Source organism: Nicrophorus vespilloides, unplaced genomic scaffold (assembly GCF_001412225.1).
Source record: "Nicrophorus vespilloides isolate i.1.1-1 unplaced genomic scaffold, Nicve_v1.0, whole genome shotgun sequence".
Taxonomy (NCBI): domain Eukaryota; kingdom Metazoa; phylum Arthropoda; class Insecta; order Coleoptera; family Silphidae; genus Nicrophorus; species Nicrophorus vespilloides.
In genome coordinates this window covers 96,100-121,445 of record NW_017099355.1, presented here as the reverse complement: position 1 = coordinate 121,445, position 25,346 = coordinate 96,100, and the positions used below count along the sequence as shown (strand labels likewise).

General features: G+C 31.0%; 1 protein-coding gene across 2 annotated transcripts; it reads left to right on the top strand.

Moving 5' to 3' along the window:
- Positions 1-4,254: 4,254 nt before the first annotated feature.
- LOC108564376 lies at positions 4,255-24,569 on the top strand. Of its 2 annotated transcripts, none has more exons than XM_017923403.1 (6): positions 4,255-4,476; positions 20,600-21,234; positions 21,303-21,805; positions 22,223-22,614; positions 22,698-23,644; positions 23,707-24,569. In XM_017923403.1, the coding sequence occupies exons 2-6, from the start codon at positions 20,751-20,753 to the stop codon at positions 24,087-24,089; spliced, it is 2,709 nt and encodes a 902-aa protein (XP_017778892.1). In that variant the 5' UTR covers positions 4,255-4,476; positions 20,600-20,750; the 3' UTR covers positions 24,090-24,569. The 2 variants fall into 2 exon arrangements, with proteins under 2 accessions (XP_017778892.1, XP_017778891.1); XM_017923402.1 differs by having other exon boundaries at positions 22,223-22,635.
- Positions 24,570-25,346: the final 777 nt, after the last annotated feature.

Sequence of the window (25,346 nt, the reverse complement as noted above, 5' to 3'; positions counted from 1 at the left end):
GAGTCAGAGTTTGGCCAAATCTGAGCATTCGGGGTGGTCCGGTTGAATTTGTGCAGAGCCATAGGTTTTTGGGAGTTCTCTTCGACGACAGGATGAGTCATCGAGGCCTTGGTCAGGTCTTGTTAACATCTTAAGAACCCTGGCGGGACTTGATTGGGGTTGTGATCCGAAGGTGATGTTAACTGTGTATCGTGGCTTCGTGTTGTCCAATCGAAGCTGCAATCGAGTTTGAGGAGAATCCGTTTTGGTCTGCGAAGGGTATCCCACTTCTGCTGAGCACCTGGCGGTACACAGAGATCTACCCGGAACAAATCGACGTGAATGCGATAGCCAACCTACATGTGCCAATGTTGGTGGACCAGGCTCATAAGATCAGGGTGTGCAGATTTCCCCTGTGCAGAAGCGATCTCGTCGACTCGGAATGGCGGATGAACCGTGCTTTCAAGGGTTTCAAGAGGCAAAAATTCACCACGCACACATAGGTATTTACGGATGGGTCCCTTCAGAACGAATCAAGATCGGTCTCCTTCGGTATTTGCATTCCAGCTCGGAATATCTTCTCTGCGGGAAGACTTCCGGATCTGGCCTCCATTTACACCGCTGAACTGTATGCCATTCATGGAGCTTCGGTTTGGCGCAAAACAACGATATCCGGAGAGTGGTAGTGTGTTCTGATTTTCTGAGTGCCATAGAATCGATATCCAGCAATGTGACACTTCGCAGATATCTGCCCCCACATCAGGGCCCAATCGCTGTTGGAATGGCAGAGAATATATGAGGCGGAAAGTAGATACAAAGGCACATCATACTTCAACTTCAGAAGAGTAGTCAGTAGACGTCCGTGGTACGAAAAGATGGGATTTAGGTGTAAAGCGGACGTTGCCAAGCTTAGTCGTTTGCGGTCCGGACATACTCGAGCTCTGGTACATTTAGCCAGAATCGGGTGGCAGGATTCGGACAGATGTAGTTGCGGGTCAGTGGGAACGCTGGATCACATCGTCTTCGCATGTGAATTCAATAGTGAGGCATCCGGGGTTCTTTATGAGCAATTGCTGCATAATAGAATTCCCATGCCCACGTCCATACGGTGTCTCATTCAATCCGAGGACGTTTACGTTTACAGGGCAATACTAAGGTTTTTTAAAACATCTAATGCCTATATATAGTTTTAACGTGTCAACCTTTCTAATTTATACCTTTCCGAGGTCTCTCCAAAAACCTGAGTACTGAACCGCTGAGACCCCGGTTCGAAATTCGTTATATATTTGTGTTCGATCCGTTACCTTTATTGTTTTTACCTGTCTTGCCGTATCTCTCCTACGTACATATTTTAAAGAAGTTAGTTTAGTTTAATTTAATAGTTATTTTTTGGTTGAGTTAGAAGAAGTTTTTTTTTATTTTGATTATTTGTGCAGAAGAAAGAAGTTTTGGTTTATTGGGAGAAGCTAATTATTTGGGCGGAGGAAGAAATCCGAAGAATAAGTTTTTTTTTTATCTTTGTGTTTTGAATATACAGACAGTGGCTGGCTTATTGGCGCGTAATGCGGAAGCCAAATGAAGTAGGGGAGAGGAAGAAGAAGAAGAATTTGCTGCGAGACCTGGTTTTAAGGAACGCGCCTCGCTCCTGCCCTCATTGTACAAAATCCTGTATAAAGCTAACATGTTCTTTGGAACCTCGTCTCATTTCAAATATTTAGCAAAGCTATCTCAAGAGGGAAGTAGCAAGTCACTTTATATACATAGTATATTTGGTTGCATACTATATAACCAATATATAAAGCAGCGGAATGGCAACGAAATGCCCACGGGCTATTACAATTATAAACCGGTTAACAGGTTTTACCGGCCAATATGATTACCGGCGGTGACAATCGCAAGCCCGAAAACCAAAATCCCGTCTATCGAAATCCCGACAGTGTCTTTTATTATAATAAATTTCTACAATAACATTTTTATGGTAGTCGGGATTATGGTAGTCGGGATTTCAAGCGTCGGGATTTTAATACAGCTGGGATTTTGAACGTCGGAATTTCAATAGACGGTCTTTCGGTTATCGGGTTTGTGATATAGACCCGATTACCGGTATAGTAAAAAAATAAAAAATGATATCTAAAATTCGAGGAGTGAATAATGTACATCATGTACGTCAATAATACGTCAAAAATGAATTTAGGAAGGAAAGATTATTGATTTTTTTTATATGGTTGAATGATTCTATCAATTGATATATTTTTTTTATGTATTATAATTATATTGGCATCTGTTCATCAATGTGAACATTGAGTAAATTTAAGATCTTAAAAATATTGCCCAGTTGACCGTCGCCGAGCTATTTTTGTATTCAGTTACTCGATTAATGCCACAATTTTCTTCTGAAACATACTTATTTTAATTTACTCATTTCATATAAATCTTTGGAATACTTTAAAAATAAGTGATTTTAAAGAGTATTTAATCTAATATTTTCAAATATTTATATATTTTTTCTCTAAATTATCATGACTGCATTATGAAATATTAACAGATAGTTCAAGAAGTATGTCGTTTATAATTCTCAAATAACAGTTTGTTTTAACAATATATATGAAAAAAGTCATCACAAAATAGAATCCTATATAAATCAAAATCAAAAGAGCGTACACAATGGCAATTGGTCAGTGATGACTTAGCAATAAGGTATAGACAGTCAAATTAAACTCCGCTAGATAGATGATGTACACTTCGACATTACTTTGTTATTCATGTTATTTCTGTTTTCTTTTGTTTTGCTATACCTCTATTTCTTCTCATTTTGATTATTTGCAGTTAGGTTACAGGATCATTAAGCTTGCGAGTTGAAGTGCGTACATCAGATGTTACCAAATAAGAAATAATTGCCAATGATTACGGTACACTAATTGCAGGATAAACAAGTACGTAATAGAATTAAGCGCTTCTAAAGAAGGTCCGAACCTAACGGACACAACGTTTCTATATTTTTGGCTCTTTTGTTAATCAATCGAATTTTCCTAAACAGTTTTTGCTCATCATTGTATCTAGTGTCTCGTTAAATTTGACCTCTCGAAGATCATTAATGGCTTATGCCGTTCGTGAACAAAACCTATTATTCACTACCCATCTGCCCTAGTCCAACTAGGTACAAGCTCGTGAATACTGATATGTATTTTATGCATTCGTGCTACGTCCATAAAACATTTATTATTCTAAATGCACGTGCAGATCCATCATCGTTTATTGATTTTCAGCATTCAGTGATGTCTAATCAAAATAAATCGAGAAATCCATTATTCAACCAAACTAAAAAATGTGAATATTTCATTCAAACAGTTATATAAAAGTTGCGGGGCACGGTTTCCTTAACACTATTTGCATGCAAATAAAAACAGTATAAATAGCAAATAAAATCGTTGCAATGTAAGAATTAGAGGTAACCCCACATTTTTTGTGCATTGGGGCCCTATTTCATATTTATGCCAGGGAACTCAAAATCCAAATAAAAGCCCTGAACAAAGTACTAATGTTACAACAAAAATAATATAATTACGTTACAGTTGAATATGGAAACCAAATATACTAAAATAATGAAAATCTTAATTAATGAAAAGACACTTCAATTCATTACTTCATAACAGCTCCACATGTGATATAGAAAATATTAATAGTAAACTTCAATTATTTTCGTATCCAATTTATTTATTAGAATTTTCAATTGTTCGTTCCGTAATAAATTCAGTGAATAAAATGTCTAAAATCCATTTAATACTATACTATATTGTTTAAGTTATTCTAATATAAATTAGATAGCCATTATTATTGTACAATAACTTCAATGCACACATTATTTGTTGATTCAAACAATTTATAATATTGTTGTGGCTCTTAATATGTATGAAACTGTACTTTATTTTTTATATTCGAAAATTTCTATTCTTGCGCAAATGGGAAGCAATTGCAACACAGACAATTAGCAATTCCACGTGAGATTAGATTGTTTTGTACTGTCTCCTGTCCCTCCATTTATTTATTCATTCTGCTTCCTCGAATCACAAACAAAATTGGAATGGGGCGGAAGGAATAACAATAAAAGAAAGACGTGAAAAGAAAAAGAAAGAATCGAATGAAAATAAAAACGGATGAGGGATTTAGAGTTAAATAATTGATTCGAGTTCGCGGCTGGTGAGAGTATTACTATTAGTGTACGGTGATGTTCAGGTAGTATTCAGTACGCTTAAGTCCGTACAGGTGAAAGCATCTGAAGACATTTCGCGAGTCGACGACGACGGAACGCGAGGTGTTAAATTATTTTAATCGTCGGATTTGTGATTTTGTGCTCCAATAAAATTATAAAAAAATATAATTACATGATTCTATAAACAGCAATAGGAACTAATTGAGCAGCAAGATTTCGCAACTTTAGAAAGACGACAGTATAACTGTTATAAGGATACTTTATTTATAATTAAATACAAAGATAAGGTTAGTACATCATATAAATATTTTTTTAATAAAATGAAGATTATATTACTATAAAAATTAAGTAAAATAATATTTTTTTTAATAATAATTTTTGCATTTTATATATATTAAAAATTCCTGGAAATGTATTTGCTTTTAAATAATATATTTTACTTTACTTTTCATTATTATTATAGTAAATTCACTAATATAAAATATTTAAAGTAACAGCAATAATTTTAATATATATATAATAATAATAAAAAAAATTAGGTATATAAATTATATTTTACAATAATAAAATAATAATTGAGTAATTGGATATGTATAATAAAAATCTATTATTTTTATATATTGCAACAATATATATTATTAATAACAATTAACTTAATTTCGTCAAAAAACTTATTTACGTTAGAAAGTAAATATTTCATTGTTGAAATAATAAGGCTAACTCTATATGTTTATATATTATCATTTAGAATAATCCCGGAAGACCAACAATTTCTAATATATTTTCGATCAGGTATTAGGTAGTAGTTTTATAAAATACATACATATATATATAGTCTGGTTTGAAAATTTTAAAATACATTTAATTTAAATTGATCAAACTATACATTCAGTTTTAATCAATTCAGGATATTAACAAAACCGTTAGCACGCACTATACAAGGTATTGCTTTATATAATTGAACGCCTTTTATAATTACTATTAATAATACAGAGCAATATCTCGCATAGGACGTCTTCAATCAGTTCGTATTCATTATCGGCCGGTTAGAAGTTTTTATAAAGAAACTAAATTATAATTGAGAAAAATTAAAATAAATTTTAAAAGCACACAAAAATATATACAAAAGTTATCGTTTTTCTGGTTTATTTTTTCTTCCTCCAATTTCAAACAGTTCGGGAGAAGCGATTACTCGTACTATCCTAGGTTTTGATGCATTTTGTAAATATGCATCCTAAAATTAACTATTCATTTGTAAATAAAGTTAAGCGTTTAATTTAATAAAAAATATAATTAGGAAAGAAATTTAACGGTTGTAAAATAGAGAAATATAATAAATAAATCTATCATTTATCTATATCGATTCAAATTAATATGTAAAAAAAAAACAAAATTACAAAAATAACTAGAAGTAAACAAAAATAAATCTGTATATATAATAAAATAATAAAAATACAATAGTACTAAACTCATACTCACACTCCTCATACCTTTTCCAAAACCAAAGATGTTATTTTTTTAAGAAGAATTTTTTTTTTCATATTATATCGCCAATTTTGTTATATTATATCATGGTCAATTAACTATTTTGAATAATAATAATAATATTTATTTCAACAATATATCATCAAAATATAAACTCAATACAATAATACTATAACAAAATTCAAATTAAATTAAACTGCTGCAAAGGGCTATTGGCTATAGGTCTTTCTGTCCAAACTATTATTATTTTTATAAAATTTTAATTAACAAAAAATCTTAACATAGATTTATTATTATTATTACTAGTTTATTAGAAATGGGATAATTTTTACAAGGAAATAAAAAATGCAACTGGCAATGGAAGCAACTTTATAATAATTTCACAATATAACAGATGTGACCAAATTTGGTGGCATATGGTGCGCTCTTAACTTAAGATAACGGAAAAACGGCCGTTTCTACTTAGGGAATCATAAACATCTCACAGAAGAAATATTTGACAACAACATATTTATCAAAAGTGAAATAAAATCAAACACATCACATGAACCCGATGCATTTTTTAATTCTTCCAATGAGCGTCGATTTCCTATTGCCAGTATCAAGATGCGTATAAGCATTGGAACCGTTGCGCGATTCATTATTGTAATGGGTTCGTTACCCGTGAACGGTGGTCTCTCTCCGTTGCTCTTAATCGATTCACCACTGTCTATAAACTCCTTTCTTGTTCTTTTGCTTAAAACAATCATTAATTTTACTATTCGGACACACACATATATATGCACTTTCTACGGGCAGAAAATCCTTTACTGTAAATATAATTCAAATCTTTAATGCAGTTTTTATCATTTTATTTAATCTCACAGCATATTTAAACCTATATTTACTATAGAAGTTTTTTAATTATGATAATAATTTAATTAATAATCTTTACAAAATTTCGGAATACATCTAAAATCAACCCACGGCACACCACTAATACGTTACTTTCTTTGAAATATATAGAATCGAAATATTTGTTTGCAAAATATATGAATTAATAGAATTAAACAACAGCCAAATGAATAACAATAATATAATATTTATAATTGGTAGTAAAAACCTATGTTCAAAAGCCTTTTGTAGCACTAAACTTTTTGTTTTATTATAATTATTATTATTGTATGAAAGGGTTATATTATTGTTGCAATAAAGATTATTATTTATAATAATATTATTAATATATGTATCCTTTAAAAATACAATTCATGTATTATAATTTTGTAACTCGATTTATGTTTATATAACAAATAAAATGTTCAGGGCAGAATGACCTTGGTCAATAGACCTTTGCAGAGGTTAACCGTTTTATTGTTGTATATGAAAAGGTTTAATTTTCTTTGGAAGTTTTGCAAGAAAGATTATTATTAAGAAACGTAATTCAATTTGGTACTAATATGTACTGTTAATATTATTAATTAATACGTTTAAATGAAATTTCTTAGTATGAGTATATTTTTTGTACCGATATATTTGATTGTAGAATAATATCAAAACGGGCAAAATCTAACAAATGAAGTAACATTTTAATAGCATTTTTAACTGGATTATTTAATTTAAATGAAGGGTTTGTGGTCTCTGATTATGTCAAATTAACAATTAACGTTATATAATAATATTATGATAATTTGTAGTCACTTTACAAGCAATAGATGTGAATTATTATACAGGAAACGCTGCTTTAAGCTACATTTCAGATAAAATAGTTTGTTTTTATCATAAGAACGAAATGGTATAAAATCCCTTTTGCAACATGTTGTTTTATGTTGATTAAGAACAAACATCCAACAGATGTCAACTGTTGGGTAAAAAAAACTTTCTCATATTTGAAATATTTAGATTTAATTCATTTTCAGCCTATATATAGTAGACATATATTCAGCAATTCATTTTATTATTCAGTTTATTTTTCATAAATATAAGCAAAATATGAACAGTTTGCATTTATTTGACATAGGCTCCATCCGTAATAGCATTTAAACTATAAATATATACTGGAATTCATATATTAAAAAATATATGTAAATAAATATAATTGAAATTTTGATAGTGTAATTCGCGTGTATAACTAACTATTTTATTATATATATATATTTAAAGACAATGTGGTCGGGCTGTGTAAATCACAGACCGTGGAATTGCTGGCTCGTGAATCTACTTACTCGGTCACTAGGCTATTTGTCAATAACAATATCATTATCACCATCATCATTATTCTGATCATAAGCCAGCACATATTATAATTCTACTGCAATCAGTTCAATCTCAAATTTCATACTTACGAATTTCATCATAAAGTACTTCAGTTGTATTTGCAAACCAACTGAAGTATCTTGATTTTCTTGTTTTATGTTTTCGAACCTTCTTCAATCACATTAATTGTGTTGGGAAATATCTTAATTGTCCTTATATATTTTAATTTAAATTATGAATACATAATTTGAAAAAATATAAAAGTAAATTGTTATCTAGTTTAAATGATGCTTTATCAAAAAAAGATCTTTTCTCAACAAAATAATTATATTTTACTTAATTTTATATAAAATCAAATACAACTTCATTCTAGAATTAAGTTATATTAATTTGTTCATTATATTAAGGTTATATCACAATTATTTCATTTCTATAGACGTTGCAAAAAGTTTTTATTTGAAAAATATTTATGTTATATATTCACTAATAAAATGAAAACAATCTTTCTCGTTCAATCAATTAAATATAATAATTAATTCATAGTAATACATAATAAGTAATATATAATACAAGGAAAGTAAAAGTGAGACATGATCTTGTATAACGCGTAGTCCACTTTTATGAATATTACGTGCCCTGAGAATGTCTCATTGTATATGTATGAATTAATTTCAATGAAGCACAAACAATTAGAATATTTAGTTTTAATAATAGATTACATTCGAATTAAAAGTACATCATTTAATATTATTATTTATCCTAGTTATACTATAATATTTTAATAAATGCATAATATAATATAAACAATATAATTTTATATATTTTTTGTAATTTTATATCCCAGAAACCTCAATTTTTCTAACAAATTAATTTATATATTGAAACATAAATACTGAACTTAAATAAAATTGTCTAATTATTAATAAAATAGAAAGTAAAAATTATACAATAAAATTTTCTTTCATTAATTATAAAGGATTAAAGTTTTATATTTGAAGAATTACAAATATTATTCTTGAATAATCAAATTTACAATGTTAAATTACCTATGCCTAGCCTCAGCAGAAAGTTTCAAATATATCAATGTATTCTAAATATTGATTTCATTAATCAATTAAACTTTGTCTATTCTATATTAGTATTCTGAATATAATTTATTACAAATAATTATTAAATTTAATTTCAATTAAATAAAAACCTATAAAATATAAACTTTAAAAGTAAAAATAAGATGTATTAGTAAAGTAATACCCAATAATTATAAAAACACTAATTGTTAAAAAAAAAAACTTTAAAGAACACTCATTAAAATTAAATTAAATATGTTATATAATTTGGACACAAACGAAAGATGCATTAGAAGTCTCTGCGACTGTAACAGTAAATTATTTACTAAGAAAAATCACAGAGTCTATTAAGCAATGTTACATTAGAATTTCTCTCATCCGCAAATGACAATGGAAGATGAAGCAATTTAGAGAAAGTGGACACATTTTCGTATTCTAAATATATTAAATCTTTGATTAGACAGGCTTTAGGTAAAATTTGACGATGGACTTCAATATTGATTTTAATACAAGTACCTACAAATATCTATCTTTAAATTGATTATTTAAAGACAATATGGATAAAATGAACTTATCTGGAAAAGTAGAGTAGAGTTATGAAATGGATCATCAAAGGAATGTTGCTTCCTTTTACATTATTCACGTTAGTAATTATTTAAATTGCACGGAGCTTGTCCCTCTATGACTTCTCTCTGTTTTCTTTCTTTTAATTTTATTATTATAATCATAATATTCTCTAGAGTTCTTAGCCTGTTCTTGGTCTATTTATTTCTGGTTTAATTGTAGAACGCTATACGGCATATTATACTACATATACATATTACAAAGTATTCGCCGTATGTAGTAGTATATATATATTCAAATTGGATGCAGTTCGGAGACCATGACGATGCCTAAAATTACAGAAACAACTCAAAAAAAATAGTAAAATAGAAGACATGAATCCCAGTGATCTTGGCCGACACAGATAAAATTATCGTTTTTTAATTGCTCCATTGTTCTGTTTCTCTTGGCACACTCTGATTCTGTGCGCAATTTCCTTCTGCAAAAAAATGAAGTAAAATAAAAAAAAAATAAAAAACAGCTGCACGATCTTACCACATACAAACACTTTTAACGATTACGCTTTAACAGCTTCGAAAGTTGTCTGCGGGTAAATACCAATATTTAATGAAAATTACGAAATTTGCATCGGGCTTCGCGACGCCGGAGAAGCGTTTTATACTGCAAATTGCCGATTAATAATGAAATTGCATTACCGTAAAGTTTACTTTCTAAAGCATTTTAGAAAATGATATTTAATTAAGTGCCAGTTTGGTGCATCAATCCGAGTGGGAAATGGCCGCAAATATTTGTGAACAAACTGCTTTATGCAATTCACTTCAGCTCGCTGTTTGCCATCCATCCCTGTGTTTAGCAACATCAAAGCTCTGCTATCCATTGTTTGATTGATGCCCATATTGGATACCTTTCAAATTACCATAATTGTATGTTTAGTATTATGCAGGCATCAGAAATAATTCATTCATTATGCAATCTCCTGCAATGATGACTTTGGCCTAGTCTTAACTTGCATATACTACATTTTGAAAATTAAATCAATTCTCATTTATTATTATACAAATTAAAATATCTATATAACTACAACTTTTTTTAATCTATTTCTTTAATAATTATTTCCAATAACAGATTTAATATACTCTTTAAAATATGTAGCCATATGTAAAAGTAAATTAAGATAGAGTATTACTATTCGGCCTTGTTAAGAATTTCCAAATCCTTTGCGAATTGATAAACAAAATATTTCATATCATCGATCTTAAATTGAAAGATTTTGATAAAATGTTCAGTTTGTAAGAATTTTTATCATAATTATTATTTTTTTTAGTCGGTTATTTAATGACATAAAACCAAATCATTTTTAATATATTTATATACAGTTTTTATCGTTAGTTGTACGTTTCCTTATATAATAAGTTAACTTGTAAGCGTAGTACAAAAAAAAACACATTTAGATGTTAGTTAACTCTAGGTGTTCAACCAAATATAACATGAAAATAATATAGATTTACCAATTAATGAAAAAGTGTATATTTTATCTATTGGAATTGATGTTTACATTAAACGGAATTTCGCTTCCGTATTCCGCAACAATAAAGAACCGACCCAAAGACTCACATTCGTAAAGAATAAATAAAACGGTACATTTCTCAGCGCGACAGATGAGTTAACGACAGCTCGAACGATTTCTTCCTCTTTATACAGAATTCTTTGTTTTGTGTTTATTTTTTCATTCTCATCGGGTGCTGTGGAGCGGCTGGCGCAAAAAACCGTTAATATTTCGTTGCAGATCAATTGAATCCAATAACGAGTATGTGGAAATACCGTTAAGCGTTGGTCGAAGAGTTTGATGCATCCAGGCCGCAACTTTGCGAACCTTGCTTGCATGCGCTGAAAGGAAAGACGGCAACAATGAGTTGAAGAAGGAGAAGGATCAAGCGCGCGAGAAGGATTGCAATAAGAAAACGCAAAGAACTTACTGGAATGGAAAACAAAAAGGAGCGAACATAAGTGTACCAAAGAACATGCATTCACGCTTCGAACTGTAAACCGATTCTTCGGGTTCCATCCATTTTGGTCACCGGCTCGTTTGGAATACAACACAATGCAGAAGAAAGATGCGGTTGGCGCATTGATTGTTTCGAAGCTATGAATTATTTACGATAGCGACTAAATTCTAGTATGGTATTTTTCCAAGATGATATTTAGGTTAATTGACTGGGATCGATATGGTGAAGGATCTCGTACATTGCATGTTGTCGTGGGCAGATAAAATTGTCGGCTTATTGCGAATCGGGTCAACCTTACTTTATTAAACCGAGACGAAAAGAATACACGTTATATCTTAAATAATACGATACGAGTCTCGATTTAAGTTAAGTTCAATACTGTACTTTGCGACAACTATCATATACATGATTAGAAACATATGGCGATAACAGCATTGACAACAATAATTAAATTCTTATGTAAAATTTTATTGGAAAAGTAAATAATTACAAATACACTCAGCTAAACATAATCTTCAGAACAACATATAAAAATATTAATTTAGCTTTTTATATGTTGTTCTGAGAATTATATTTAGCTGAATGTATTTGTAATTATTTTCTTAAATATAATGAAAATTAAATACAAAAAATAAAAAAAATACATGATGATCTAAAATTAAAGTAAAACGCATCTTAATATAAGTTAAATTATCGGTTTACATAAAATATTATATTAACTGTTACCGTTAAAATGATTTACATATAAAGGGCTACTGACCGTCTTTCTGCGTTTTATTTTACAAGCATATATTTAATAATATGGACAAATAACAAGAAATAAAGTAACGTAATAACACTTATTAAAAAGTCATGGAATGATTTATTATTTAAATAAATTAGTTACTATGGTTTCAATAGTTGCAGTATCATAAACTTTAAAAAATACAATCTTAAATTTTTATAAACTATATATATCCCATTATTTTTATGGGATTATGTTCGCTAAATTATTCGCAAAACAGTAAAAACAGATGGCGACATCTGTGATGTTACCGTAACAGATCGACTTGCGTTATAATATTAATACTTACATATATACACTTGTACAAATAAGTAAACATATATTAAGCCTTTAAAGGTTCCGTACCTTATGATTAAGCATGAATGACAACTAAAATATGCTGTTTTTTAGGAATTTAATAGCAGTTTATTTTATAGCATAATTTCCAATTTACCAATTAAATTGTACCGTTGCAAGTTGACTAATTATAACTTGGTTAATTACAAATTTGTACGTTATATACAATTTTGAGCCGAGAAAGAACAATGTGTATACGGATTCAATCTAGTATGGCTCGTGCGTTCATTTAATATAATTTTATGTAATTACTGGACAATTATTGCTTGATAAATAATCGTGTACTTGCGCATATAGTGGTGGTAAATAAAGCAAGAACGGATAGGTAGAGACAAAGAGATATGCATAGGAGAAAAGAACAAATAATATAATGAAAACGTGCAATTTTCCATTGTTAATTAGCCTTTCAAAACTCTTGGTTTTCATTATTGTTATTAAAAGTCCAGCTCTCCTTTTCTTTTCTTATCCTCATCCATTTGCCCGCCTCCGACTGCTCTGCATCGTTTCTAGCTACGTTTGCATAAGGAAACAGACAACAATTAGCAATTTATAACGTAAACCCGTCATCCACAGTGCTAAACACCGACAGACAATAACGAACAAGAATGCTCCCGGTGCTTTCACCATGCTGATTCATCGCCCGATTTGCTCCTAATTACCTTTTTGTTTCGAACCACTCTTCACACTTTTATAACGATAAATGAATTGCTGCTGCTTTTCCTTCCTCTTGCGCGAACTCTCAGTATTGCTCAATGTGAAACACCGCTCAAAATATCTGGTCTTTCGTGTTCAATTCAGTTTATATTTAATTCTCCAAAGTACAGTAGAATCTTGTTTTTTAACTTAATTCGTTCGTACCTACCTGATTATCAAAGTTCCTAAAGTGAAACAGAAATTCTATGCAAATATATTATTTTGATTTAATAATTTGGAAAAAAACGAAATTATTTTACAAACAATCCAATGTATATATTTAATTTCTAATACACAGGCAAATATCCAGTTTGGGTAAACCTCAAAGGATGTTTGCAAGAAAGTTTTGTATTACTGTTCAGGCCAATTATGAATGAGCGACCGGGTGTCCATTGAAGAGCGAAATGTGTGTCATGGGGTATGGAAGTGTTGATAGGCGATCTAGGTTTTGTTACCTCGAGTTTCACCATTGATTATAGTCCGAGATATATTGGATTCACGCTTCAGATGCACAAGGTTTACGCACCCGAAGATTATTACCATACAGCACCACAAGCGACCGGTATACCACCAACCGTTAACTCATTTAACAATCACTGTTTTAATGTAAAACTTACATTTCCACCTCAATTTTGCACAATAGCATCTTTAGCAGTTTACTAGATATTATTGATGTGCAAAAACCCTTTTCAAAGGTTTAACATCAACAATGTGCAACATTCCACAAGTCAGCGTTAAATGTACGTGCATTTATTTTCAAACTATAAAATCATAATTATTCAAAAGACATGTTTTCTGCTATAAAACGTGCATAGTAATATACATGCACTTTTGCATGTTGATGTGAATAGCGGAAAATGCATACCAAAAGGTACATTTAAACAAATCTTATGAAGACTACTGTAAGTTACTTAGGACTTACTTAACATAGATTAACGACTAAATAAACATAGTTGTTACAAATATAATATGATAATCGTGGCTCAAATTAGGCCCGATATAAATTTGTAAGTAAAGTATGATGTCATACATTATTAACAGAACTTTATTAGCCCATGAGACTATCAACCAGAATTAGACGGATATAACGTAGTATATATATTTTTTTCTTTGTTATCTTATTTATTTTTTTCATGATATTGTAACAGTATAATTTAATTAATATTATAATATAAAATGCCTAAACAATATATTGGGTTGTTCAGAAAGTAACTTCATTTCTTAACCCAATGCTCGATATGCATTGAAACGAAACCAAGTCGTTCCACATGGTCATGAAATGTTGAATTCGACAAATTCAATCTCGTATTTTTCTTCAGCTTACACCTAATACCTTAATGTTATCTTCATTAGTTTTAACAGACCTAACAGAACCTTTAATATCAACATTTTCAGAATAAAATTTTGTAAACCAGTTTTGGCACTAGAAACGTCTCCATACACTACACATAACATTTTAATTGATTTCTAAATAAATATAAAACTAACGATACTCATGGGAAAAAAAAACGAAATTACTTTCCAAATATGCAAAATTAAATTCTTTATGAAAAATACGTAATATATGTTGACATCCTACACATTTCCTAGTCATTATTGTCAAGTATTCATAGATAAGTGACAATGGAATTTATTTAAGCATTATCCAATTTAAAACTATACGTAATCATATAACGAAATAAGTTATTCATTTTTTTTAAGAGCTTCTCGACATACGAACCAATAATATTTGTTAATGATTGAATTGCACGAGCCTGTGCCATTGGTATTTCGCTGCCGAAGGCCTTTTACAAGGTGTTAGCAACGGTACCTAAAAGTGTACACTTGGATGATCATAAAATTCACTAATTATTCTTAAACCGATTACGGTTTAATTGTCAGCAATGGTCGTAAAGAGGAGTTATAAACTTTTGTTTCATAAGTGCAAGCGTTCTTGGCAAATTTATAAATTACGACCACTAAATTGACTCCGTTCGCATGATAAAAGCGTTCGCGGTTTTCACATTCGATGAGAATACGCAACATGTACAACTTTATTTAGAAAGGATGTCGAATCGATTCTTTTCCGAAACGGAATTGCGTTTAATGTTAAACCATTGTTTCTAGTTTACAGGTTAATTTCAACATTCCTGTTTGCTATGCATAAATCTATTTATTTTTTTCTCTTATATTCTCCATATAGAACACACAATTTTAAATATTTTTTCGATCTAACAATGTTTAAATTTAAGAACGTTGAATTGAATTTTATAAATGTATTAAACATTAATAAATTTAAACATTAAAAAAAGATAATTGACTAATTAAAATCATATTAATTTTGAAAGTGATTAAAATTAAATAATAAAATATTGCATAGTTTGATATGAATTAATTTTTACATAAATATATAAATAATTACAAATTATTCTTATCCAACAATAATTAAAATAAAATTTACAATAATGAAAGTGAGCATAGTTTAATGATAGAAAGTAGTTTTGTTCTATTTTTGAAGAAAAAAAAAGTATAAATAAAAGCAGATGATCCGTATTGAGATTGAACTAAAAAAAGCTTTTTTAAGTAGTGTATTGTAGTATAACAAATAATAAAATATTGTTTATTTAAAGTTATAGTGGTTTCGCAAAACACGAACCGATTAACAAAAAATAAAGTAGTTTTTGCGAATTTTAAATAAAATGTAATGAAATATCTTGCATAGTATTTTAGATATTAATAAAATATGCGATTTCTAAATTAAACCTCATACGTAAATAAATATGTGTATGCCATATGGTTTCTAGAAGCGAGAGAAAAATATTATTGTTGGTATTAAATTAAAATCTAATATTATCTATATGTAAGAATTAAAATTACCTGAAAATGGTTGATATATTATTTTTAATTGTTGATGTAATCTACTATGTATACTGGCCCAAAAATTCTATTGTAGATATTTACCAATTAATCGTTAAAAATCTAGATATCATGAGTAAACGATATGCATCAAATTTTATAAGTATATTGCGATTGTGTATAGCGATGGATTACATTACACGAACACCTTCCACAAATGCTTCAACCTTTTTTTCGTTTTCCTCGTTCCATCGTCGATTTTCTTTCTTCTTTTATATTTCTCCTCGTTCCTAGTATTGTTAAATTTTTAATTGGTTCCAGTAGAAATCGCATCGGATACAGTCAATAAGCGCACGCAAGTGGCGGTAATTTCAAAAAAATATAAACAACTTTCCTTATAAAATCCGATCGCAAAAAATCGATAATAACATGCGGATTCTAAAAGACTAGCAAAGCATAACTATAACAATAACTTGTCTATCATTTATATAAATGTACCTGCGAATGAAGGATAATTATCAACAACAATGAATCAGCGCATCAAAGATGTAACTGTAAAGCAGGCATAAATAATTCATTGGATTTTTCGGTGCCTTATAATAAAAGAAGTCCTGAAATGGGTTTCTTTTTTTTTCATCATAAAATAACAGTGATGGGTTGTAGGAAGAGGAGAGGAAGAACAACGACCAAAAAATAACCGCCGAGCGAAGAAAAAGAATGAACGACGAGGGAGACACCGTTAGGCTAAGAATTCTTAAGAGAGCCTGCACTGTACGAAACCATCGTACTTAATGACTCTGCCGGCAACATGTGGCCAACAGGATTTACACTAATAATAATAACAAGATCCAATATTTATTCTCGAATTCATAACACAAATACCAAAACAGCTATTCTATCTCGCTCTTTCTTTATACATAATTTATGCAAATAAATAATAATGCACAATAAAATATACTACCTAAAAACATGTACTACCTAAAGCTGTTATATAAAAATTTGTTCAAATTGTTCAAAATTGACTCACTAAAATAAATGACTTTAAATTTATTTTAGTGAGGGAGCTACCCTATGTTGAATTATAAGAAATAATCATAATCGCTATATTGAATAAATAACAATATATAAATATGAATGATATTATACAAACTACATTTCTTAAATTAATTGATGATAATAATAATTACCTCACAAAAATGATTCTTTAGTTATTTCATAGAACAATTGCACACATAATACATAATAATATATAATTTTATAATTTTGAATTAACTGATTTTTATAATCTTTGATGAAGAAAAAAACAAAATTGGTGAATATTCACTTCTAAACAATATCACAATTTACCAAAAAGGAAGAGAAGATAACTAAGTGTGTACCACAAAAAAATAAAAATTATTGCATTTGGTAAAATGTTCTTGGCAATTTTCCTCATCTTGGTGAAAGTTGTGAGAAACTTTCAACAACAATAGTTAAAACTTTATTTGGAGACAAAATTGTATTTAATAAACATATTTAATGTACTCCATCGAATTATATTAAATTTCATGGGTTTGGTATTTAAATTTAGTTTATTCGAATCAAACTGAGCCATCGAGTTTATTACCAAGTATTATCAATAATGATCAACACATAGCTACAACATCTGCTTGAATTTTGAGAAAACGGCGCCTTAAAATATGCAAATAAGATATACAAGGAAATAGATACGTTGTTCGGCAGAATTCTAAAATGTTTCGCAATATTTATATGACATATGTCAATTGACATATGTCTTTATTATATATATTATATATGTCTCTCTTTATATATATATATATATTCTACATTAATTTATTAAATACATTATAAATTCAGCAGATAATTCTATGCAGATATTCTTCCAAGTTAGAATTTTCACATTTTATCAATGCGCCATTTCCGTGTACGTTAATTTTCAGTTTAACGACGCAAAGAAAAGAAAATGTGCATTGCTATGATTTTTAGTATAAACTGTAGTACAACTTGTAATTACCGAAGTCGTTGTCCGCATAAACGCACATTCGCGGAACAAGTAAAAAATAAAAAGAAACATGCAAGAATTGCTTGAGTGCAATGAGTTTTAAATAACACCCAGGGTGTATAATGTGATTAGGACAACGGGTCCATTAATTTTTACTTTTTATCTTTGCAAATGGCATCGAGGAAATGATTTTCGTTGCAGTTGAAAATCACGTCGATGGTAAAACAAATCGACGCTTCACGTTAATGCGATAAATATTTAAATTTTGTTCAAGCTACATGTTTTTAAATCCCATCAACGTGTATACACATAATAACAGTTATTATTTTTCGTATTCATCAACAAATATTCTAAGTTTACATTTTTTTTACTATTACGTGAAACGAACAACTGGTATAGCTATTTCTTTTTATAAAACAAAAATATAAGCTTAAAATAAAGTTCGAATGTTCAACAACAATATTTTTCTAATAACATATTACGAAAATCGTATAATCGTTTTTGGAGTATTATGAAATCGTATCATATGACAATTGTACCAAATAGTGATATCGTATTGTCCGTAACATTGAATACATTTATATTTGATATAGTTCATATTAAAACTTTCAACGAAACAAACTGAGAATGGTTGCAAAATCTATGTGAAAAGAAAAATAATCATACACTTCCTGTTCAAACACCACAACTTTAAAAAAATATATAACATAAAAAAATGACTTAAAGAAAAAAATATAGTGAAACCATTCAATTAGACTAATTGATATTTGATTTCATAACATGATGCGTACAAATCCACTTGGTTTATTTTTCCTTTTATACTCGGCTTGATGTAATTGTATAAATTAACCAGCAAAATGACGAATGTTATTTAAAGCGCATGAATATTAATGGAGCGGAGAGACTCATTTAATGCGAACTGCAAAATACATAAAACACATTAATATGAGGAAAAAGTGTATAAACATCAAGGTGCCTGTTGTTTGTAAAAGTGTTCCTATTTAAATTTCAAATTAAAAATAAATTTTAACAAGAGACGGCGCATTATGCGACTGAACTAGTTTGCGATTAAATCTCGTATAACTACAATTCTTCTAAGATAATTAAAAATAAACCCATAAAGATTTTAAAATTTAAAATAGTTGACTATGATAAAGAAGAAGAATTTGTCTTTTAATAAGTGCATTGAGATATAAAATCAACTCTTCTATGATTTGGTGGGCGTTATTCAATTTGTCAATATTCTAATGCGAAATTAAATTGCATTTAGCATGTAATTAATAAGGCATTTCAACGATTCCGGTTTACTCTGAATTACATTCGCTGTAACCGACGTTCTTGTTCTTGTTGCACAGGAAACAGTCAAATATGCGGAAAATTGTCGTGCAATAAAACTCCTCTTTAAAGACCGGAGAAATGGAAAAGAAGAAACTTTTTTTTCACCTGCCCCTCTTCATTCTTCTATAGCTTCTGCTATTTATTATTCTGCACATTTTGCCCCGATTCGTTTCTTTTCTTTTCCTGTTAATGATTGAAATGATTCCATCCGATCGCACCGCGTGGTGAAAGTTTCCTTCCTTAAATTTTTATTTAATCCGCACATACTCAGCCTACTGTGTAATTAATATCAATAAATTAGAAAATACTAGATAATTAAACCGCGCGGAAAAGGAACGGATTACGAATCATGCGCACGTACTCGTCATATTATTAACAATCCAACAAAAAATAAGCATAAAAAGTTGGATGAAAATGAAGTATTTTTCACATTGGTAATTTAGTTAATAAGTCTAATATATCATGTGCAAATATTCTACATTTTTATCAACATTACAGTATACTTTTTGCAACTCCTTATATTACTCGATAAAAAAAAACATTCACTAATAATTTACTCTTTGTTCATAATTCATAAATTGTAAATAAAATTAAGATAATACAATCAAAAAATGTTAATGATCTTTTGTACATTATATTATTTTTCCATACAGAAAGACCTATGGTGAATAGACCTATTCAGCAGTTGAATTTTTATTATTTTGTTGCAATAAAAACTTTGTTGAAAATAAAATATTTTTCACCTTGCAGTGAAGTCTGACAACTTTTTTATAATTTTAACTAATATACATACTGACATACAGGTTAAGAAGCATTGCGTTAGAAACATTATTAAGTTGTAATTTTAATTAAAAATTATGAAGGATATAGTGACATACCAATGAATTATTATAATAATAGTGTATAACTGTATGTTTATAATAAACTTTAATTTATTGTATACATTCATTGAACTTGCAACAGAAAAAGTAAACAAACATAAAATAAATAATATACTACTTCTGATTAATTCTGTAAAATAATTTAATTAACGTTCACAATAGATATAATGTTATGTTATTATTGCAGATTACATTTTGGAAAACGTAGAAAGGATTATAGTGGACGTAGAAGTGAATCAGCATTGGAGCGCCGTTATTTGATAATTGTTGTATCGAACACATGTCGCTCCATCTGCCGTTTAATCGATTTATACAGTTAAAGTAAAAGAAACGATGCGATGGTGATGTGTTCGATGGATTCGCCGGTGGCGGGCATCCCACGCCCGCCCCCGCTCAATCCATACCTGCTGCCTAAAGCAGCTTCCGGTTCGGCATCCGTTTCCGGCGGATTCCGTCTGCTGGACTCGCAACAGGATGATACAGGAAGTGTGTACAGCGTCTACAAGCAGAAGATAGACGCGATGTTCGAATCGGACACATCGTCGACGAAGAACAGCGTTCAGGCCAGGATCGAGAAGATGTTCACCGATGTAGCCATCGACAACGGTATCCCCGTTAACGATTACGGATGCCACAATTTCTCGGTGGACTATCTAGGCTCAGTGCCCTTGCAAGAGAAAGTCACAAGTCTGGCAGGACTGCAAAAACCGCTGAAGGATCTCTATTTCGCGTACAAAAGAACAACAAAGCACAAGAAAACGTTGACCGGTCGATTGGAAATCTCAGCGGTCGGATTAAAAGTCCAATATCAAGGAGAAAAAGGTTTATTGTTTGCATTCATTCTTACCGCAGCATTTTTTGACACCATATTTTTGTATTGTAATCCGCAGGTGATCTAGAACAGCTCAACTCTTTCCCAACGATAGCCGTTTGGTCGGCGGTGAAATTTGTCATGAATGAAAACACGAAATCCTCATATGCATTCCTCCCATTGATCACTGATCCAGACAACATTGACAAGAAACAGCTTTTCAAAGCAATGGATTCTAGCGAAAGAAAGATAATTGGATCGAACAATCCACACTCACCTTTATTTGCCGTTGTCATGAGGAAAATTGGTGTGCACAAACAGCTAGAGTGTCATGGATTCGTCTGCCAAACATCAGAAGATGCCATCGTCATTGCGGCCACTCTCTACAAATCTCTGATGTCACATATGAAGGCCAAAGAGAAGAGGCCCAAGAACAGAAACGGCGTAACTTGCATGTCAGTCGCATCAACAATCAATGAACCACATCCAGCACTTCCGATTCCAGTTCGTCCGCCCAGAAAAAAACGAAGCAGCACTATGTCCGGAGGCTCATCAATCATAAGCGATGTCGATACAATTGATGTAAGACCAATTTTATCATTTTTCAAGTTTTCCAATATAAATTATCTATAAAATCACATGAATTCCGCATTAATACTATTTGGAACTATAGTCCATACAAAATTAAAACAAACTGCATATTGATAAATTAATTCTATATCTATATATAAACACTTTTATACGTTTATTACATAATATGCAACACGAAAGAATTATTACCCAAGTGGCAATTAAGCTGTGCTACAATAATAAAAAATAAAATAATTTCTTCAAATCATTTTTAATTTGGTATTATATTAATTTGAAAACCTGTGGATATAGTACAAAATCCACTTTAGTATGACTTTAACTTAATAATTATAATTAATTTGACTATACTAAATTATCTATTAAGAAATTTGAAATTTAACAATACTTACAAATTATGTTTACATATAGACTGAAACGGCGCCATTACTGCAAGATCGTTCAAAATCTCCAAAAAAAAGTACGAAAACGAAACGAGCCCCAAAGGCACCGGACTTATCGGATTTAGATGCAATCCTACCATACGAGGAGCCTACAAATTTGGACAAACCTTTGATTCAGCAACCTCCACCACCGTTAGGCGATAAGTGGAACACCTACAAGAGCAATCACCAAAAGCAAATCACCGCAGAAATCAAACAAGTTATGAGTGAAAGCTCAAACATGGGATTGAAAAGAGTAAAAAGTGTAAGAAGGGCTCAAGAGGAAGTTCAAACTACAGGAGATAACAACGGCGGCGATATTCTTACTAAGGTTACAATTCCAAGGTCGGGTAGCTTTCTGAACGCCGGAGGATTGACTAGGTATAAATCTAAAATACAAAGGTATTTTGTAAGCGTTCTAATTCAAATCTATAACTTATTCGTATCTTCTCTTTTCCTAATAGACTCAATGGCCAAGCAAGTGGCGGATCTCCGTTGGGATTCAACGAACTCTTCAACGAATTCCGTCTACAGGAAGGTTTGAACTCGCTGGATGAAATCCTTGGAGTTATCATCGATCCCGAGGGAATGTCTTTCAACGATCTGAAACCGATCTATAAAGAGTTTCTATTGAAGCTTGCGGTGACGTTGACAAAGGACGAATTGTATCAGAGATCAAAAGCTATAATGAGAAGGCAGAAGAAAAAGAAGCTGATGCTGCGAAGGCCAGCGAAGAAAACTAATCAAAAGAAGCAAAGGATAGTTTGCTCAAAATTCAAGAGATTTAAGCACGTATTTAAACGTTTTAAATCATCTTCTTCGCAGCAGCGACTGAAGGAAGAAGAAAATATCAAGCCAGAGAGCACGATATCCAGTTCATCGTATGACACGCAACACTTCACACCAAAAACGCCTATTGTAAGGCAGAGTACGTCGGAGGAAAGCGATTTTTTCTCGCTGAGGAAGTCGTCCAGGCAGATCAACCAACATAGGAATAGTTCCAGCGGCTACGTCTCCTGCTCGGAATGCTCTTTCGACAGCGACACTTGCACTTGCGTCTCCGCAGACAAATGTTACTGTTCTTTAGGTAATAAAATTAACAACAAGTGCTCAGATTTTGGTGAATCTTTGACTTATTGCGGATGCGACACAGATTCGTGCGCGGATAGCAACAAATGTTATTGTAATCGAGGTAACAACATCAACGATCAGCTTAATCGATTGAAGAACTACGTACCTCCGACAGCTAAAAACTGTTGCAAGAGAAATTCTAATACCAGAAGTACAAAGAGCGTTTTGGAATACATGCACAATCCCAGCGAGAGGTACTACGAGAAGCTGCACTCGCGCCGGAAGAAAGATTACGAAATAATGGATCAAAGATTCCTTTACAAAGATCACATTTGCAATGGTAAAATAAATATAAAATATATGGTCTCACTTGATTATAATAACGATATTGTATTGTTTTAGATGGCAGGAAGAGCGTTCAATCAAGTGGGCCTTGCACCGAAGCCCTATCCGTAAAGAAGTCGGCCGAGATAGCAGCGCTTTTCGCAGACATCAAGCTCAGCCAAACAACTGACATCACGCAGATTTTACCCAGACATCACACCAAATTCCCTTTCAGCAACAACCAACGTCTAATTCCGAATTCCCTTTATACCAGTGGCTACGGGCACGGCGGTGGAAATCGTGGCTTATACAGCGCCAAAAACGGTCTGTACACCATACAGAGCCAATCCGACGATAGCAGCCGCAGTAAATCAGAACGCGACTATTTCAACGTGAGCAAGAAGAAATCGCAGAAGGTGCTAAGCTCAAATCTTGAAAATTCCCTCGGTTACTTACCTTGACATCGAATCGAGTCTATAGAACACAGTGTTTAACGGCCTAGGGGGATTTTTTTCTTTGGGGAATAGGGGTTTGGCAACCTATATCTGTGGGGGAGGTTGAGAGACTCGGACAACAGAAAATTGTAAATCTTCACTTCCGGTCGCGGGATTTTTATCTTAAACTGTACGTGCAATATCTTAAACCAAAAATGGATCCACTATTTTGTTTCTATTTAGATTTTTTTTCTTTATTAAATTATGATCCATGATGGATGTAAAGAGATGATGATAAAACTGTTATATTTTTTATTTGGCTTAAAAAATATATTCTGTTAATAAATATGTAGACATACATACATCATATATGCCGGATGGTTGCGTTCAATCCCTAAACCTTTCTCATAGTTCTAGGGAGAAAGTGGTTTAGTTGATAAAGGAGTGCGATCCGGCAAATTTGATTTTGTTCTTCGTGTAATATTTTTTCTTAGCTTTAATATTTTACAGTGCAATAATAATTTATTTCCTATTGTGTAACGTTTATATATTATTTTTTTGTTTTTAAATACATATGAGATGACTTATTTGATTGTGTTTTCTTTTACAATAAGGACACTCTTTATCCCCTATTCTCCCACTAACAAAAATATATCACTGAAACCTATGTATTATTTTATTTATTACTGTTATAAATTTTTATTAAATCATTTAATTCCTCGATCAACAAAATTTGCCATCGCCAACGCAGAATACGTGCATTATCTGAGCTCAGCTAATGTACACGATCAAGCAATACGTAACGGCTTGATCGTAGTCGTACCACGTCGCATTCACTCGTCTTATGGCAGTAAGCGTGGCTGAATTGTGTTTTTCGTGTGATTCATATTTAGTTTTATACCTCTTTAAATATGGATACATTTTTACGTGGAATACGTACAGATCATAAAGAACCCAGCACAAGTGTTGCAAAAAAAAACATCATCTTCGGGTAGTAAAAAAGGTTTTGTCTCTTGTGTAAGACAAAAAAATCCGATAATACTATTTACACACTGTTGCATACATCGAGAAGCATTTTTGAACACAATGAATGAATGCATTCAAATCATAAACATAATTAAATCGAGAACCCTAAATTCGCGAATATTTGGAATACTCTGTACAGAAATAGGAGCCGAATATGAATCCTTAAAATTGTATACTGAAGTTTGTTGGCTGTCCCGAGGCAAAGTTTTGGCTAGATTGTTTGAGCTTCGCGTGAGTTTTAGATTTTTTAGATCAAAA

Bases quoted from the DNA above. Each gene is read 5' to 3' on its own strand.
- LOC108564376 (XM_017923402.1), top strand. From the start codon at position 20,751: ATGGTGATGTGTTCGATGGATTCGCCGGTGGCGGGCATCCCACGCCCG. The intron at 22,636-22,697 runs GTATTTTGTAAG...TTTTCCTAATAG, and splicing joins TATAAATCTAAAATACAAAG to ACTCAATGGCCAAGCAAGTG. The intron at 23,645-23,706 runs GTAAAATAAATA...GTATTGTTTTAG, and splicing joins CAAAGATCACATTTGCAATG to ATGGCAGGAAGAGCGTTCAA.